This window comes from Protopterus annectens, chromosome 10.part0 (assembly GCF_019279795.1).
Source record: "Protopterus annectens isolate FY-2018-M chromosome 10.part0, PAN1.0, whole genome shotgun sequence".
Classification (NCBI taxonomy): domain Eukaryota; kingdom Metazoa; phylum Chordata; order Ceratodontiformes; family Protopteridae; genus Protopterus; species Protopterus annectens.
Window position 1 is genome coordinate 1,651,782,853 of NC_056744.1, and position 19,981 is coordinate 1,651,802,833.

A 19,981-nucleotide genomic window follows, 5' to 3' on the forward strand; every position below is an offset into this window, starting at 1 on the left:
CATCTGCGTCATCAAGACTGAGGTGCTTTAGAGGATGCCACTTACATTCTTTGAGGGATGAGATGAATGTGAGTGGGTTAAAGTTCAATTTTTTACGTATTTGACGGTAGATGACAGGTTTAGCTTGGTATAGATATTTTTTGAGTAGGAATGTTGGGGAGTGATCACTGAGGCTATCTGATAAGCAGCCTGTTATATATGACTGGGGGCTCTTACTAACTAGTATCCAACCCAGGGTAGTGTGCTTGCTGGAGTTTTTATTTAGCCTGTTTGGCAACTGGACTAGTTGGGTGAAGCCATGAAGGTTTACATAATGGGTTGGATGGTTGCCAGAACAGGATTGCCAGTCAATATTGAAATCACCTAAAATTATAGTTTCCTGGGCGAGATGATGGGTAGACCAGCTGAGGAGGTTTTCTAGTGGAGGGATGTTTTGGCCAGGTGGGAAGTAGCATCCAATTATGTTGATGGTTTTGTTTTGGTTTATTTTGAGGTTGGTATATATTATTTCTTCATTGCCTATTTGTGGAGCTGATGATTTTAAGATCTGGATGTTTAGATGCTGTTTAAATATTATAGCTACACCGCCTCCTTTCTTGTTTAGCTGGTCTAATCTTAGTATGCCGTAACCGGTAGGGAGTATTTGCTCACTGGTAATGTGAGGTTTTAGCCAGGTTTCTGTCAAGATGACTATATCTGGGGAGTACAAGTCTATGGTGGCATGGAGTTCATGGACTTTGTTGAATATACTTCTAATATTTAGGCTTAGGAGAAGGAAGTCACTTGGCTTTCTATTGACTGTAATATAGGATAAGTTGTGGTTTTTAGTCTGATTGTGAGGATTGGGGTTGGAGATGGTAGGGCCAGGGTTGGGGTGGATGTTTCCACTTAGGGCTAGTTTTGATATGCATGAGGTTATTAGTTTTCTCAGTTTTTGAATGTGCTTGTTTATAAGGGAAACTTTATGATTGTGCTCTATAGGTAATAGGTATGGTGGGAGGGTTACTATGTTAAGTTGTAGGGATGCTTTATATTTGAGTAATATAGTTGGTAGACTATGTGGGGGGTGCATAGGAATGGTTCTTGAATTGGTGGGAGGGGAGCTGAGTGAGGGTGAGACATGAGTGGTGGTGTGAGTAGTAGTACAATGGTAGTGGTTGAGTGGGGGAATGGTGGAGCTTTGGTAGGATGTAAGATATGCAAGGAGAGTGCATGCAGTGAGCATAGGTAAGGTATGCTTGTACATGTTAGTTGAGGAGGTGTGATAGTAGTGGGAAGATGGAGGAGGTAATGTTGGGTTAGTGCTGTTGTTGGCTATTGGAAAGATGTAAGGGGTTTGTGAGTGTAATAAAGGTGGGACCACTGGGGACGGGAGGGAATAGGGGGCAGGGTAGGGAGCAAAGCGGGTAGAGACCCTGTTGGTTGCTGTTATGAGGGGGCTGGAAACAATCCGGTAACAAGAGTTAACTGATAAATGAACATATGATATTGACAAGGGTGGTTGTAGTTTTAAAAATGGTGCCTGCCACAGGTAATATTTATTAACTTTGGGATTGTCTTAAGGTAATAAACAGAGAGGGGAGAGGGGAGAACAAGGGTGTGAGCAGGCAGTTCTTTTGTACTGCTGCTAATGAGCCAAAACAAAGACAAGTTTGTGTTTAAGAAACAATCAGAATTGAACAAGGACTGCTGTGAAACTGTAAGTCATTTCTTGACCATTTCTCAGGTGGAAAAACAGGATAACCTTGTATCCATAGACTACTGTGGTCCCTGTTTAAATGAACAAACACACAGTATTGATCAGTTATGGATAATATTTGCTAACAGAAGGGAATAAGAGAGAAAGTGGAAGGTGTGTGTGTGTCTGTGTCTGTGACTGTGTGTGTGTGTGTGTGTGTGTGTGTGTTGTGTGTGGTGGACTTACAAGCCAAAGCAGAGTGCTCTCCAGGGGAAAATGAATATTGGCTCAAACAGGTAGACACATACTCAAAGTTAACTGTAGCTGTTTGCAGACAGTTCAGACCTGGACTGCGCTTTTCTTATAAGAATGATAAAGGTGGTACCGCAGTTGAATACTTAAGAGTGGTGTTAGGTCTAGAAAAGAAGAGTACAGAGAGAAGTAAGCACTTTGAGATGGTAAAGATAAATTATAAAGATTACAAAAAACAAACTGAGCAAATAGCTACTGCATACAGGAAAATATGTCTTGATCCAACTACTAGTATATGCAGATACTGAGCCAATTGGAAAAATGTCAGTTAGAAGAAATCTCAGACAGTTATGCAGTCACAGATTAAAATATAGTGAGCAGCAAACTGTCCTGGGTCTCTAATGTAATTCTGTCCACCAGTAACAGCACAATTATATAGAAATAATTCGACACCGGTATGAGCTGTCTACACACAACACAATTACATGAATAACATTAGTGAACAAGGTGCAGCTATGCTAATAGACCATACTATTATACTAAAAACAACTTGGTGCAGACAAAATGCTACCATGCCATAGTAACTTCCAATAATAAAACATAAATCATATTAGATGTCTAACACAATTCAACATAAACATATACAGTTGTAAAATGTCTAACACAATTCAACATAAATAGGCATTTACAGTTGCAATACACTTACTGGAGAGACACTAGGCTCCTCATGGGGCCTGTAGCACAGTGGATTAGTTTTAAAAATGGTGCCTGCCACAGGTAATATTTATTAACTTTGGGATTGTCTTAAGTTAATAAACAAGGAAGGGGGAGGGGGAGAACAAGGGTGCGAGCAGGCAGTTATTTTGTACTGCTGCTAATGAGCCAAAGAAAAGACAAGTTTGTGTTTAAGAAACAATCAGAATTGACCAAGGACTGCTCTGAAACTGTAAGTCATTTCTTAACCATTTTTCAGGTGGAAAAACAGGATAACCTTGTATCAGTAGGCTGCTGTGTTCTCATTTTAAATTAACAAACACACAGTATTGATCAGTTATGGATACTATTTGCTAACAGAAGGGAATAAGAGAGAAAGTGGAAGGTGTGTGTGTGTGTGTGTGTGTGTGTGTGTGTGTGTGTGTGTGTGTGTGTGTGTGTGTGTGTGTGTGTGTGTGTCTGTCTGTCTGTCTGTGTCTGTGTGTGTGGGGGGGCTGCTTACAAGCCAAAGCAGAGTGCTCTCCAGGGGAAAATAAATATTAGCTCAAACAGGTAGACACGTACTCAAAGTTAACTTTAGCTGTTTGCAGACAGTTCAGACCCAGACTGTGCTTTTCTTATAAGAATGATAAAGGTGGTACCGCAGTTGAATACTTGAGAGTGGTGTTAGGTTGGAGAGACACTGAGCTCCTCATGGGGCCTGTGGCAGAGTGGATTGTAGTTAAAAAAAAATCTAAATATTAAAAATATAAATAAATAAATAAATCTAAAAAATATAAAGAAAAAATCTAGAGATTTTTGAAAGTTCTAAAAAACAAATATGCACATGGGAAAGAGCGACAGATCTGATCGGGTGCAATATTTATGCAAAGAAGAAAGTCAAATTAATCAATGCAAAAAAGCAGCCCCAAAGATATTTGAAGAAAAATACAGGCAAAGGCATCCAGATATGGCAAATTTCACAATACAAAAAATAAGATCACAAAGAGGGAATATAGAACAGAAGATTAGTAAAGTAAAGAAGTTCAAAAAATTGAAGCTAAAGTTATGGAATACCTGCAAAGTAAAGGATTTAGTGTAGAAAGTCTAACAGAGAACATATCACAGCATGGTGGAACAACGATTCCCCTGAAGGATTTAGTGTAGAAAGTCTAACAGAGGACATATCACAGCATGGTGGAACAGTGATTCCCCTGAAGGATTTAGTATAGAAAGTCTAATAGAGGACATATTACAGCATGGTGGAACGATTCCCCCAAGTAAGCAGAAAAAGGAGAAGCAGGAGACATCTGACGAAGAAATATGGACATGGGAAGGAAAAAGAGATTTAATATGGTGAGATTTATGCAAAGGAGAAAGCAAAACTAACCAGTACAAAAAGAGCAGCACCAAAGATATTTGAAGAGAAATATAGGCAAAGTCATCCGGATATGGAAAATTTTACAATACAGAAAATAAGAAAACAAAGAGGAAATGTAGCAAATAGGAGTAGTAATGGAGAAGTTAAAGAAAAGGAAACGGAGGTTATGGATTGCCAGCAACCTGAAGGATTTAGTGTAGAAAATCTAACTCTGATAACGCCACAGCAGGATTAAGCAATGGATCTCCAAATTAAGGAGAAACCAGTGGAGTTGGAATCACCTGATCAGTTGCCATATGAAGATACTTTGGAGCCTTCCTTAGGAAACCAGTACAGAAGTTCAGTTGGAGTTTCACAGCAAGGAAAGGAGAACAGGAAACTGACAACTCCGATGCAGTCAGTGTTGTGGTGTACTAGGCCAATGAGTTTCCATATGAAAGAGCAGCAGATGATGCAAGATGAAACTGAAGAGAATATGGCACAGGAAGATCTGGAACTTTCTGTAGAATGCCCACAGGAAACGGGAAAACAAAGAATGCGCTGTCAGTTTAGAGAAAAATGATCTAAGAGAAGAGTATTGCTTGATTTAATAGAGATGGACAGACGTATTAAGATCAGTGAAAGAAATGAGACTACAGAAAGCCAATAAAAATATTAGCAGCCCAAGATAGTGGACTTACATACGCATTGGTTTACAAAGTCCATTGAATGTGTGGGAGAAACAGACAAATGTAAGTTTTGTGAAACCGAATTGGAAACAGTTGCACATCTTGTTGCTGGTTGCGATATACTAATGGCAAAAGGACTGTATACTGAAAGGCATAATATGGCAAGATTATTGCATTGGGGATGGTACAAACATAATATTGAAGTTGCTAAAAAGCACTGGAAACGTGAGCCATAAAACATCATAGAAAATGATGTAGTTTTCCACATGGGATCACCCATTACCAACTGTTCAAAAGACAGGTGCGAGAAAAAATGATATAGTGGTCGATGAAAAGAAAAAAGTGGCATTTGATCATTGAAATTGCTAAACCAAGTGACTACAGTGTCTTATGTATGGAGAGACACAAAGTCATAAAATACCAGGATTCAGAGGCAGAAATGAGGGCAGTGTGGAAAAAGGATACCTAGACAGTTCCAATAATAGTAGGAACAATGGGTCTTATAAAAATAATTTACAATTGTACTAAGATATGTTACCAATACATGTAACGCCATATGAATTGCAGAAGGAGTCATTACTGGGCACATTGCTGGTGATGCGAAGAGCACTTCTGACTAACATCAAAGACTGAAACAATACTAATTTCATGAACTTTAATCGTACTTTGATGAAGGGAATGGGGTCTATTCTCATCATGGTACTAGAAACCCAAAAGACTTGGAGAAATTAAAAAAAAATAGGAGAACTTAGCAGTACACACATGCATCATTGCTAATGCCTGTATGTAGACATAGCTGCAAGTGTTAGTTAGTGCTACATGTTGGTGTTGCTCCAGAAATGTAAACTAGTATAAAGGCGCTCTCTTAGGCTTAGCTGTTTGACTATGATAATACCAAAATGATGAACACTGTCCATGTGTATGTACAATGCTAAGCCTAGTTTGGGATGTTGAATCCAACCCTGTTTTTCCATGTAATACACTTGCAAAGCAAAAGGGCATCATAAACTGTAAATTTAAATTATTTAGAAAATAGTCTTTGTAGTGCCTGGTTTGTTTATTTAGACCTAATGCAGTCTTCATTGCAACCAAACAACTTTGTTCCTAATTTCATGATCAGAGACCATGTCTAAGAGCTGATGCTTGTGACATTTTTATGGTGCATGACATCACATCTATTCTGATCACAGTATCTCTAAGTATTGTCATCCTCCAAGACCAAATGTCTGTGTGTGCATTGTTGGACCACTTAAAATTCTTTATTATTCTAGTGTGTGTTTCTCCACTACTAGCAGAGAAAAAATATGTTTATCTCCTACACGGTCTTCCAACTTGCACTCTCTTGCAGTCTTCAGAGATTTCATCTTACAGTGGGAATTTCTTTATTCCTTCATTTTGAATAACTTGGTTATTAAATTCTCCATTTCAAAAATGATTACAGACTATACCAGACTCTGTTTTCTTAACAAACACCTTTATCATGTATGGATTTCTCTAACAATCCCCTCTTCACCTTACTCTTACATCCAACAATGGGACTCTCATATCTCCTGACATAACCACCAAACTTCTTGGAATTACTATAGACAATAATCTAAACTTTGACACTCACACTAACATCACTATAAAAACAGTAAATAAGAAACTGGGATCCCTTTACAGAATCAAACCCTTCCTCACTCCTTCAACCAAAATCGCTATAGCTAGAACTCATTTAATCACTACCTTACTCTATGCCTCACCCATATACACCAATCTCTCAAAACATAATCTAAACAAACTTGCTACTGCCTATCACTCCATTGCTAGATTTGCCACAGGTTCTCCTTTTTACTCATCATTGCAACAACCTTAAACAACTAGGATGGCTTGAATTTCAAAACCAGATATTATCTCAACAACTCACTATTATACATAAGAGCTTGTACTACCCCACCTATACACCTATACTGACTACCCTCATCACCCTTATAACAATCTCAAGAACCAGCTCCTCAAATAAGCCACTTATTACTATTAACAAATCCAAGAACTCAGCTGGAGATTCTCTGTTCTCTAACTCCGTAGGCAAACACTGGAACAAACTTCCCTCTGAACTCCTAGCTCTAACCTCCACAAGACTCTTTAAACTAAGAATAAAACAATTTCTCAGTTCTCACTGGCTTTGCCCTTGTACTAACCCTGACTAAATATCTTCTCTGCTCCTAGCAAGAATATATTCCACCACTTTACATATTCTTGCTGCCTCTTAGATACCTTTATCTCACTATGTCATATGTTATATTTCTAAAATTTATTGACAGTATATACTTTCTGTTATCCTGCTTCCATATGAAAACTACTTATTTGTTCCTATTCCTATTGCATTGCATATCACCTCAACACAACCTTGGTATCCTTGTAATGTCAACTGAACCTATTCAGTATGTCTGTATTCTGCTTAATTATTATTATAGTTCTTTTAATTTTAAACAATTTATTACAGTCATATATTGTGTTTGTAAATGGCTGTAACCGTTTAGAGCTACTTTACTACTGTTATTCTGCTTTTGAACTTATTATTTTTTACTGTAAAAAGTTTGCTGTGCTGGAGCTTTTCTCCCCGGGCCTCTACTGAAAATGGATCTTATTCCAGTTAGACTAGCCCGGTTAACAAATGTAAAATAAAATAAATAAAATAATGTGAGCTCTTATGGGAAACTCACCGGTATTTAGTGGCTGCTGTCTAATGACCATCTCATTAACAAACAAAATGCTACCTACATACACCTTCTGTGTGAATTCAAATGTAGCAGACAATGTGATGTGCTTACTGAACTACAAATTGGACATCGCTACATGCCAGCCAGTTAGTCACACTTTTTTTCAGTGTTTAGAAAAATTAATTATTCTGTAAAAGAAAAATAACTCATCAACCACAAGGCAAGTTAGAGCAAAGCCATTTCCTGGCGTGCTTACAACCTAAAAACTGTATTACACGGGAGCAATTCAGATCAGAAACCCCAGGTATAAAATTGCTTGGAAAGAATGCTGCTCATAAGTAGCAATTGCAGAAATGCAAAGCCAGCCTGTTTAAACTAAGGAAAATGATTAAAGGATGCTGACTTTGTGTTTCAGCAAACTGATTCTACTTCTTTCCCCGAGCAACAGCTCTCTGTACTGGAAAGCATTACAATGACATAAATACTGAGAAATGATTGCACCATTAAACATTTAACATTGATAGTAGTAAATCCCAAGAGCAAAGAAGGATAACACTTGAACCACAGTATAAAAATCATAATCCTTTATTCCACACCTAAGCACTTTCATGGTTCAACAGACTGTTTCATCAGACAAAGAAAATCATATACAGCCTGGATTTTATATAGTAAACATCAATTAAAGTTTTAAATGAACTGAACAATGATTGTTGTTTTTAGTAACACTATTACCTTTAAATATTTTGGAGGGAATTTTAAAACTTTAATTGATGTTTACTATATAAATATAATATATATATATATATATATAGTGTGTGTGTGTGTGTGTGTGTGTGTGTGTGTGTGTGTGTGTGTGTATATATATATATGTGTATATATATATATATATATATATATATATATATATATATATATATATATATATATATGTATGTGTGTGTGTGTGTGTATATATATATATATATATATATCTATATATATATATATATATATATATATATATATATATATATATACATATATATATATATATATATATATATATATATATATATATATATATATACACACACACACACTACAGTCTATTTTCTTTTGACATATACTCAAATCTATAAAATAGCATTTCATTTCATCTCCTGTTTCATCTGTAACTAATTCTCTGTAATTCTATACTCTTTTAAGAATGTCAGGGTAAAATTAGATAATGTCTACACTTGCCTTGATTTTACAGTATAAAGTAGAGTGACTGTGCAAAGTAGCATACCTTTTCTTAATGTTCACTGAATGGTACTTCACAGTGAGTGTCTGCAGAGTTCATTTAACCATTGGCTAGCCTTCTCCTTCCCTGTAGTCTTTACCCCTCCCTCCTCCAGCTCTTGTTCTGTATTGGATAGCCTGAGGTAATTTAAACCCAGGGTGCCATTTTGTTGTTTTGCTTCAAATCCCACAGCAGCTGTTTGTCTCCTCTGGTGTGTAATCTTCCTCCTGTATGTTTTTGCATTCAAGATATGCTGTACATTGTGGTTTAATACATATTTGTTTAGTACAACAGCTTATACTATCTGTTTCTGTTATTTTTTTAACACTGCAGGATGCCTTTGGATAATTCTGCTTAATGAACTGCTGTCACATATATGCACCTAGATATGTTCTATTTTCTTTGTTTACTGTTATAGAGCCAGAAGGGCTATTTCACATGTTGCATTTAACTGCTGTGTCTAACTGCATTAACTAGTGTTTAAATATGTTGAAAGTGTATCTTGCTTAATTTAGTAGAGAAGTGCTTTATATATTATTTACATGTTATTTTTGTATGTTGCCATAAGACAAGATTTTATATTATCAGGTGCTGAAGCAGGAATAACCATTACCTGATGTTTTTGTTATGGACTATTGATAAACCAAGTCCAATCTGACTGGGCACACAGTATGTGCTGCCTTAATCTAATGCTCTCTTACATTTTTCTTCTATTTTTCTTTCAGTAATCCAAACCATCCTTCAGGTGAAGCAGGTCTCTGCCCCTCCATATCAAGCAGTGGAAATTTCAAACTTCTCTTTTCAGCACTGGGCACCCACAAACACTTGTCCTGCAACTAAAGAGACTAAACACTAATGTAGGTGCTTAACTTCCAAGTGTCTAGACAGTATAATACCTTACCTGCATTAACTCATGATGCAACTGTTAGTGAGTGTATTAGTACATTCTGCTGTATAGTTCCTTAATCAAACCACTGTACTGATGAGTACATCACCAGGGAGAAACAGCTGCATAGTACTCTTCATTTAGTGCCCCCCCCAAACTACAGTCTATTTACTTTTGAGAAATACACAAATCTATAAAATAGCACTTCATTACCTCTTCTGTTTCATCTGTAACTAACCCCTGCTTTAATTTTATATTCTGTTAAGAATGTCAGAAAATTATACTCTATGCCCTTAACATAGTCTATAACTTAGTGCAAACATACAGTTTATAATACAGTGTAAACTTCAGTTTAACATATAACCATTTAAGCTAACACTACATACTTACCAAATCCTAAAGAGACACTTGGAGTCAGTGTTAGCTGCGCTCGGGCTTGCTCCGCTCCTCTCCCTGCCCCCAATTACCACCCATCCCCACTACTTCTACCTCTATTCTAACCCCTAACCACATGACCAGTAGTTCAACCTCTAATTCCCTAACAACTAGCCCAACCCACTCATCCTACCTCCCACAGCCTCCAATCCAATTACATCCCACACTGATCCCACTCCCAACACATTCCCAGACAACACACCTCCACCCTCACACACAACCAACCAAGAATCCTAGTTGTACTCCTCACTCAAAGTAGTATCATGTTACCCACACTCACATCCCTATCATTAGCTCTACTATCGCTAACCTTCCTAACTTCCTTACAAACAGACCTACCACTGCACAACTGCTCCTATCACACTACCCACACTAGCCCACCCTCTCAAACCCACTCACACTTCTACATCTGCCCCACAATCATAAATCTTACAACTACATATTACTCACCAACAAAAATGACACCATCTCACCACGCTAAGAAAAACATACACAGACCAAGCTCACAAACAATTAATATTAAAAAGCACATACTGACATTCCTACAAACTCTGCTAACCTCTGGTGACATTCACCCAAATCCAGGTCCCCTCTCAGCCAAAAATCTGACCTGCTGATCCTAAATCTCAACATAAAAAGTATTACCAACAAGCTAACATACCTACATGCATTCATAGCGCACTACAACCCTGATGTACTCACCATTACAGAGACCTGGCTTAAACCCAGTATCCAAGATGAACACTTTCTCCCCCCAGGGTGTGATACACTTAGATCTGATAGAACAAACAGGAAAGGAGGAGGAGTAGCCATTAAAAACACCTTTAACCTCCAGCTCCTGCACACCACACCACCCACTTTTCAAAATGCTGAAGTCCTGTTTTCTGTCCTATCTATAAGAAACACCAAGAAGATCAATATAATGTGCTGCTACATACCTCCAGGCAACAACTCACTCATAATAGAAGACATCCTACATTAGACAAAGGACAATCTGCCTCAGGAAACAATACTACTAGGAGACCTTAACACCAACTGGGCATCCTGTAACTCCAGCAGCCCCTCTAAATATATTGATCTATATAGGTTCTCTCAACTAATTGAAGAACCAACTAGAATAGATAAGAAAACAAAGAAAGAATCTATACTGGACTGGACACTAACCAGCTATCCCAAACAAAACTATATAGTAGGCTGTCTCCCAGATGACCTAAGTGATAATCTCCCCACCTTCCTACTCCACAAACACTCCAATCACCCCAAACCAGTAGTCTACAAACTCATACGAGATTACTGTAACCTTACCCCACAATACCTAAATACTGTCCTAAGCCACTGCAACTGGGAACCACTACGGACACTTGATTTAGACCAGGTGGTAGACTACTTCAATACTACCTTCACCCTTAAAAGTCTAGCTCTCAGCAGAATGATCAGAGGTAAAGCCAACTATGCACCCTGGCTAAGTAGGGACACCAGAGCCTTACTAAAAGTCAGAGATAAAGCCTGGAATATCTGGAAAACTGACAAAACCCCTAGCTCCAGGCAATATTATCAACAGCTTAGAAACAAGGCCAAGTCTGAATCCAAAATAAACAAACAAAACTATTTTCTTAGTGCCCAAAGGAAATATTAAAATAATCCACAAAAATTCTGGCATGCCATTAACTCCCTACTAAAGCCAGGTAAAATCACTACTCCAGCATCCAGCTCTACTAACAATACTTTGGACATAGCTTTTCAATTTAATAACCATTTTACTAAATCCATCTTGGCCCTGTCCAGTCAAATAACCAAAAACAGTCTACCTCAATCACAACCCAACCTATCCCACATCACCCCCTCTTTCAGCCCATCACCAGTGCCCACCTCCAACTATCAAAAACCTCCTCCTAAAACTAAAGCTAACCACATTGGCAGCTGATAACATACCTGCTGCATACCTAAAAATGGTTTGTGACTCCCTATCATATCCCGTCTCCATCCTAATCAACCGCTCCATACTAGAATCCTACATACCCAAACTCTGAAAAGTATCTCACGTCATTCCTCTCCGTAAAGGAGGTAACTCCTACGAATTCTTCAACTACCGACCTATTGCCATCCTTTGCTCCCTATCCAAAATTCTTGAGAAATGCATCTACTTGCAAGTGATGACATTTCTTAACACATGCAATCTACTATCTACCACACAACACTGTTTCCATCCACATCACAGCATTACCACAGCCCTTCTATCCTTCACAGTTCATATAAACCTTCACAGGAATGATAACAAATATATATCGGCCATTTTTCTAGACCTCCCAAAAGCATTTGATATGGTCTCCCACTCCATTCTACTAGACTCACTAACATCATTATCCTTCACCTCCTCTACTATAGCCTGGTTCAGAAGCTACCTATCTGACAGGCAACAGTCAGTCCAGTGGAAAGGAACTCTGTGTACTCAACTTCCAACCACCAAAGGAGTCCCACAGGGCTCTATACTGGGCCCGCTATTGTTCTCTATTTTCACAAATAACCTCAAATGCTCTACACAGCATGCCACACTCATACAATATGCGGATGATTCAACCCTGATCTGTTCTGCCTCATCTCCCACCACCCTACATACACTCACTCAAGATACCTTTAACTCGGCAGAAAAATGGATATCCGGTATCCAACTAATTCTAAATCCGAAAAAGACAAAACTGCTACTATTTACCCCAATAGATTAAAAAAAAAAAAAAAAACCTCTCCTTTACCATACCAAACTTCTGGGCATTGAAATAGACAATAATCTCCACTTTGATGTTTACATCTCATATACCATAAAACTAATACACAAAAAGCTAGGCTCCCTATACAGGCATAAGTCCTTTCTCTCACAAAAAGCAAGAGTCAGTCTTGCACAAAGCCACCTCCTCTCAACTCTATTATATGCAGCACCAATCTTTACTCAAATCAGACAATGTGACCTAGACAAACTAGAATCATGCTACAATAAAATAGCCATGTTTGCTACTAACTCAACCTATAGAACACCCATCACTATACAGCACTAAAAGAACTAAAATGGCTTAAGCTACCACAGCTACTTAACTATCACCAGCTGGGCACAGCCTACAATATTCTGAGATACCCCGAAAAAAACCCTCATTATCCAACGTACTTACTGTCTATACTGCAAACCAGTACCCAAGATCTAGTGAAAAATCTCTCCTCTCCATCACCAAGGCGAACAATAATGCAGGGAAAGCACTCTACTCCCACACCTTTGCCAGAAATTGGAAATCTCTTCCCCTATCCGTGTCCACTGCCCCCTCCACATCCATATTCAAAACCTCCCTCAAATCGCATCTTCTTAGTACCCTGGTTATGCCCTTGTATCACATAACCCTACCCACACTGCTATTAACTCCCCAAACTCCTCTCTGATCATATGCTGGATCTCTGATCCCCTGTAGGCTTGGTCATCTGAAATGGTACTTTTAACTGTAGAATCTTACTTGGTATATTTTCTTCTCTTACCAATGTATAACTGACATTGTCTTTTTACCTATGTTCTATATCTTCTTTTACCTGGAGTGTTTTTATTAATTTCTTGTTATATTACAATGCTCAGCATGCATGATGAAACCTGTTTTGTGTAGTATGCTGGATGTACTGTAACTGACATTGTCTTTTACCTATGTTCTATATCTTCTTTTATCTAGAGTGTTTTATTAATTTCTTGTTATATTACTATGCTCAGCATACATGATGTAACCTGTTTTGTGTATTATGCTTGATGTACTGTATTTGTATAACTTGATGGCGGAGTTTTTCTCCCAGGGCCTCCGCTGAAAATGGACCTGGTCCAGTCGGAATTTCCCGGTTAACAAATGTAAAATAAATAATAAATAAATAAAGTATAAAATCCCGGCTGTATGTGATTTTCTTTGTCTGATGAAGCGGTCTGTTGAACCATGAAAGCGCTTATATGTGGAATAAAGGATCATGATTTTTATATCATGTTCAAGTGTTATCCTTCTTTGCTCTTGGGATTTACTACTATTTGTGTCTTGGTTTGCGTGCACCTTGGCTTTTGGTTTTATTTAACATTGATACATGACTCTCGGCTCTGTTATCTGTAATTAGACAAAGATTCATGCCAGTTATATTGTTTGCTATCATTTACTTCCTATAAACGTGTATATCACTTTGCTATGGTCTGTAAAAAGTGTGTAGATAAAAGGGATCCTTGAAGTTCACTCTGCCAGCATGCTAAATAAATTGTAGTTGGCAATTTTTCTGCTGAAAACTTTATATTTTATTTTATATTTGAATAAAACAAATGATGAAACATACTGTGTATCATTTTCAGATACCACAAACCTTTGAGGATGTCGCTATTACTTTTACTGAAGAGGAATGGAAAATGTTAAGAAAACAAGATAAGGAGCTTCACAGAGAAGTGATGATACAGAATTATGAAGCCTTGGTTTCATTAGGTAAGTACAGTCCAGCCAGGGTTGCCAGACATCCCTATTTGGGCGGGACTGGCCCGATATCAGCAGCCTGATCCCGCGTCCCGCTCTGCCGGTTTAAATCCCGGCCAGCCTCCGCTTTGTTTGTTTTTTTGTTTTTTTTTTATTGTCCCATATACCTGGCATACGGGCCAATCAAAAATTGCTAAACATGGAGCTTCTTGTGTTCTGAATGCGCTGAACTGCAATGAAAAATCACTAAACACGGAGCTGCTTGTGTTGAATGCGGAACTGCTCCGTGTTTAGTGCAGAGCTACAGAGCGAGCTCAGTTCTTTAATGTGGAACTGTTTTCCGCATTAAAGACCTTTTCTTTTTTTTTTTTTTTTTTTTTTTGGTCTTCACTGTCCATGAGAGACCTTCTTTTTTTTTTCTTTGTCCCTACCTGGGGGGCTGAAAATCTGGCAACCCTGAGTCCAGCGTACTGAGATGTATATTTTTTTCTGAACGTTAGTAGTATGGTTTATAAATGTACACTTTGTGCCTTGTTGTCACAAGGAATCTCTGCTCTTTCTCATTTCAACTAGTCCTGACATGACTAGCATTTCTTCCTGTCTACAGCACCTTTGAACTATGCTTGACCTTTTCTTGTTTGAGTATGCTGTGTCATACCCATAAAGCTCTGGTTTTCTGTCTTGTAATGGGTATTCAACACTGCATAAATTTAAGTCCTGCTTTATTTCACTTTTTCATCTGCTGCTGAACTGCATGCCACCTCTGTTCATCTATCTTTTTTTTTCAAAAGACGTCACCACTAAAATTGCCTGTTCTGCCCTTGAAGTTACCCATATCACTTTTTCTCTTTGTTTCAAGGATTAGTTATTGTTATCCATCAGTCTCTCTGCCTAGAACCATAGTCAAATACTTTGTGCTTCTAAAGTGCTGTTTATTACGACCTGTCAAACATCTGTGACTTATTTCACAGGTGAAAAAGGAGTTTGTCTTCATTTAAATAAATGTTCATTACTAGTTAAGCATCTACTCTGGTCTTGAGCCGTTTTTAGATGTAAAATGTCCATAGAGGATGGCAAGAAACAATAAAAACATTGTGACTTTTGAAAACCATTTGAAGTACACATTTTTCATATTTTTATCCTAATTTAACAATTTATTATATATATGAATGTTATTTATTTAGTATTACTTTGTTTTAACGAATTTATTAATTATTTTATCAAATGCCTTTCTACTCAATGTATTTATCTTGCCCATGTGCCTTTAAATGTTCTGTGTTTTGTTCAGTAGTCACATGATCAAACAGGTTATGTTACTTGTTAACATAACTGCTAACTTTTGGTCCTGAAGAAGTATGTAAATTGTGTGAAAGATGAAAATGCTTAATCATTAAGAAAAACTTTTATTGTTATAACCAAGATCATTATATTGACACAGTAGTGCAGGATATTACTATAAAGATAAGTGTGTGGAAGGTGAAGTTCTGTGTGAGAAGGGTTTGAAGTCATGATAGATGATTTCTGCAGTGTCTCCATCTTGTATGGTTAGTTGGATTACATTTGTCACCCAAGAAAAGAAAAATGTGAATGGCTGAGTACCACATCATTACTTTTAAGCTGAAAAATGATGGAGTACCGCCACTGACACATTAGTAAACAGTTTCTGTAAATAGAGGAACCACTCTCTTGAGTATTAAAACTTAACACTCTGATAGGAATAGGGTCATTCTGTATAACTGGCAGGACTAAGGTAGCATGCATTATGATGGTTTGGCTATACAAGCCTTCTTGTGCTGTTGGGTACCTTTCCTCTCTCTATCTTGGAAAAGTTCCCTGATTTTTCCTGTGCCTCTTGGCACTTTTCATGCCTACCATTAAAAAGAGGGAAAGAGAGAAGGGAAAAACCTTTTCTTTCTTTTGTTCCTCTCGTCATCTTAAAGTTTGGGTGCTGAGACAGTGTTTCCATTAAGGTACGTTTTTTTTGGTAGTTGCTGGCATACAGTTAATGCAGAAGTTTATTTGCTGCCATGTCATTGTTTTTCTGGGCAACTTTAATTCTTTGATGTGTGCTATGTTTCGGCTGTTGATCGGTTTTAGTCGACTAAGGATTTTACTAAAAAATTGTCCATATGACAAATGCATTCATTTTCCCTCTTAATTTAGAAGTGGGTCACATCTGTGAAAGGCATGACATCTAGAAAACTGCATGCCACCTCTGTTCATCTATCTTTTTTTTTTCAAAAGACGTCACCACTAAAATTGCCTGTTCTGCCCTTGAAGTTACCCATATCACTTTTTCTCTTTGTTTCAACACAAGCTTGAAAAGATTAGCTTTGGATTGCAGATAAGGAACTGTTGAAGTTGATGGATTTCCTCATTAATTTCAAGCGCTGGTCCATCTTTTGCCACTAAGAAGCAGACATCAAAGTCTTTGAAGTCTTCTTTTATTTTACCTCCTTTGACTAAGAATAAGACCAAGGGATGCAGATAGACCTCCCCATTTTCTGAGGTGGACCACCAGACACCAGAACCTTCTGCTGAAAAGGTCTAGTTGAAGATATTAGTGTCTCCTGTTAGCAGCTTCCCAGCTCCTTCAGTGGTGGTTTCATCTACAAATTCTTGATCCTTGCTTATGTTGATCCAGGCACATTTCTGGTTGCTTTGGTGGAGGATAAGGAAGTTGGAGTCTTTTCTGACATTTCTACAGCAGGACCACCTTCTGTGAGGCAGGTTGTTGACCTAGACTATGGGAAATAGGCTCAGCAGAACTTGGCCAGTTTCTGTGTTCAACAAGTTTCACAGCTAGGGTTAGATCTCTTATGCTACCTGTTCCATTAGACTCCACTGCTTTGGATAGTTCCTAATCAGCACCATCTTTATTTCTTATTGATCTCCTTGAGATCCACACTGACAGGTGTGGTACTTACGTTGATGGATCTTCTCTCTTTATGTCTGGTCTGTTGTCTATCCTGAGGGTGGTGGGATTAACAGAGACACCAATCTAAGTGTCACAGTGTCAGTATTGACATTACGGGAACTTACTGCTTTACTTTCGACTAGTGCCCCTGCCCCTTTGACTGGTGTTGAAGTCAGTCACACCTCATTTTGATAATGATGAGGGGGATCCAGACTCCAACTGATTAACCTCTTTTTAAATCTATTCTCAATCCAGCTTTTTTTTTTTTTTTTTTTTTTTTTTTAAATATGCCAAGTAGAAAGGAGGTAGTTGCACCACTGTTTGGGATATCAGGAACAGTCTTTGTTTAAAGGCTTGTATGATTCAGATGGGCTCATGACATATGGAACTGATGATATGCTGCATGTGATTTTTGATGCTGCCTTCTCCATGTATAAGGACATCTGGTGGACTGGTATCCTCCTTTTTTAGTAAGGAGGCCAGATATCATTTGGACAGAGTTATTTCCATGACCAAGTTGGATACTGCCATGATTTTCATCAGTATTGAGAGCTTATCTGGACAAGACTGGATTGAGAATAGATTTAAAAAGAGGTCATCAGTTGCAAACATTTACTTTGTTTTTTACTGTGTGAGAAATATAAGGATTACTGACTTAGTTTTCAGGTGGTGCAAAGATGGATATTCTGTGTTTTTGATCAGAAAGAATGTTATCACCAGTGTTTTTCATGACGGCTCTTTTGGTGAAATGTGGGGAAGGATAGCCTGACTGTCTTGATATCGTTTAATTATGTACAACTTTTTTGATAGTTTTGCACATCTTTGAGATTCTTAAAAGGAAGCTATATACAAGCAGTAGTCTATCTGTGAATTGTTGATTGGGATAGCTTTCTCCCGTGCATATTTTTCAAGAAGTTGCAGGTTAGAGCTAATATTTATTTATTTTATTTTATTTTATTTTACATTTGTTAACCGGGGGTGTCTGACTGAGCCGAAAAGGCCCTTTTTCAGCAGAGGCCCGGGGAGAAAAGCTCCACAAAGAAAAATTACAGACACATTTAGTTATTTAGACATAATTGAAACTTGAGTCTTTTGCAGAATGAGTGTGATGTTTTGCAGAATATTGTGTCAGAGCGAGGTTGGGTATTGGTGACAGATTTTTGATCCTAATAAGTTTGGACATGTCAAAACTTTAAGCATGCTTATGGCACTAAGGGACTGGCTAGGCTTAAAATGTCCCACAAGGACAGCTAGCCTAGTACTTACCTATGAACCTGTGAAAGTATAACCTGTTTTGTTGTTTTAGGTGTATGACATTTATGATTAAGGTGTTGGTTTATAAGAATTGGGTTCTAGTCACTGACCAGCTGCACTTATATCTGTGACAAATGAGTTTGGGGATGGAGATGTCTATCTTATACCTGCACTTGTATTTTTACATTTTTTGTCTGAATGTTCTGATAGGATGTTATTTGTGGTTTATTCTACTTTTGATAATGCTATATTACATTACTTTTCTCTTTTTTTTTTAGCATTTTGTGTTGTGTGACTTGTAATCAGTAAAACCATGCTTCTGTTTTTAAATGTTTGCTACATTTGTGTATGGGTGTGTATACCTTATATATATATATATATATATATATATATATATATATATATATATATAATGTGTGTGTGTATATATGTATGTATATGTAAAAGGGTCTACTTCTCACTGAAATAAGTTTTTTGAATCTCAAACAGCCGACTCCACTTCAGTACACTTCCATTCTATTGTAAGCACATACTACCAAACTCTGTTCCCTGGGAAATGAACCACTTGGCCACCAAGGTGAACTTTGCCCTTTCCCCAGTGATGTGCAATCTTGGTATATTTAGTTAGGGGGAGGTGGGTTTAATTTGCTTCTGTTAATTTTTTTTCCCTAGTGGCCAAGTGGTCCATTTAACAGGGAACAGAGTTCAGTAGTCCATGCTTTCGATAGAATGGAAGTTCGCTGAAGTGGAGTTGGCTGCTTGGAATTTGTACAGTTATAATTTTGGTGAGTAAAAGCAGACGTGTGTGTGTCTTTGTCTGTGTGTGTCTTTGTCTGTGTGTGTCTTTGTCTGTGTGTCTGTGTGTGTGTGTGTGTGTGTGTGTGTGTGTGTGTGTGTGTGTGTGTGTGTGTGTGTGTGTCTAGATATATAGACAGACAGATGTATTTGATATTAAAGAACTCCTACTTTATGCGACAAATGCCGTGGAATCTTTTACGTCTTCCTGAGCTACCACAAATCCAAACAAATGGAAACCCAGTTTAATGTCTCATCATAGTCAGGAGTGCAAACTCCACAATGTTACACTGCAGTGCCAGCAGGACTGATATGTGGTCAACTTATTTTTACTAGTTATTGATTATTCTAGATATTTATAGCACTTTTATTGTCTGCTGCATACTTTATTACTGTATTTTATAGCTACTGACTCACTGCCTGTAATGCTTTCTGCCTGAAGTGATTTCTGTAGTGTGTTCTGACTAGAGAGCTCCCCACCCTCCCTCCATATTGGTATCTTGTCTTTATACTTGCTGGCCTTGCAGTTGCCCTCCCCTACTCTAAATTTGATCTTGAACACTCCTCCCAGACTAGTAGTAGCCGCGGTGGTG

General features: G+C 37.9%; 1 protein-coding gene across 1 annotated transcript in view; it reads left to right on the plus strand.

The window, feature by feature from the left end:
- LOC122813859 (zinc finger protein 480-like) overlaps window positions 1-19,981 on the plus strand; it is a 114,862-nt gene that overhangs the window by 63,001 nt on the left and 31,880 nt on the right. Inside the window, exon 4 of the mRNA XM_044086398.1 lies at window positions 14,308-14,434. Coding sequence (XP_043942333.1) covers window positions 14,308-14,434 — 127 coding nt within the window. The remainder of the gene's footprint in view (window positions 1-14,307; window positions 14,435-19,981) is intronic.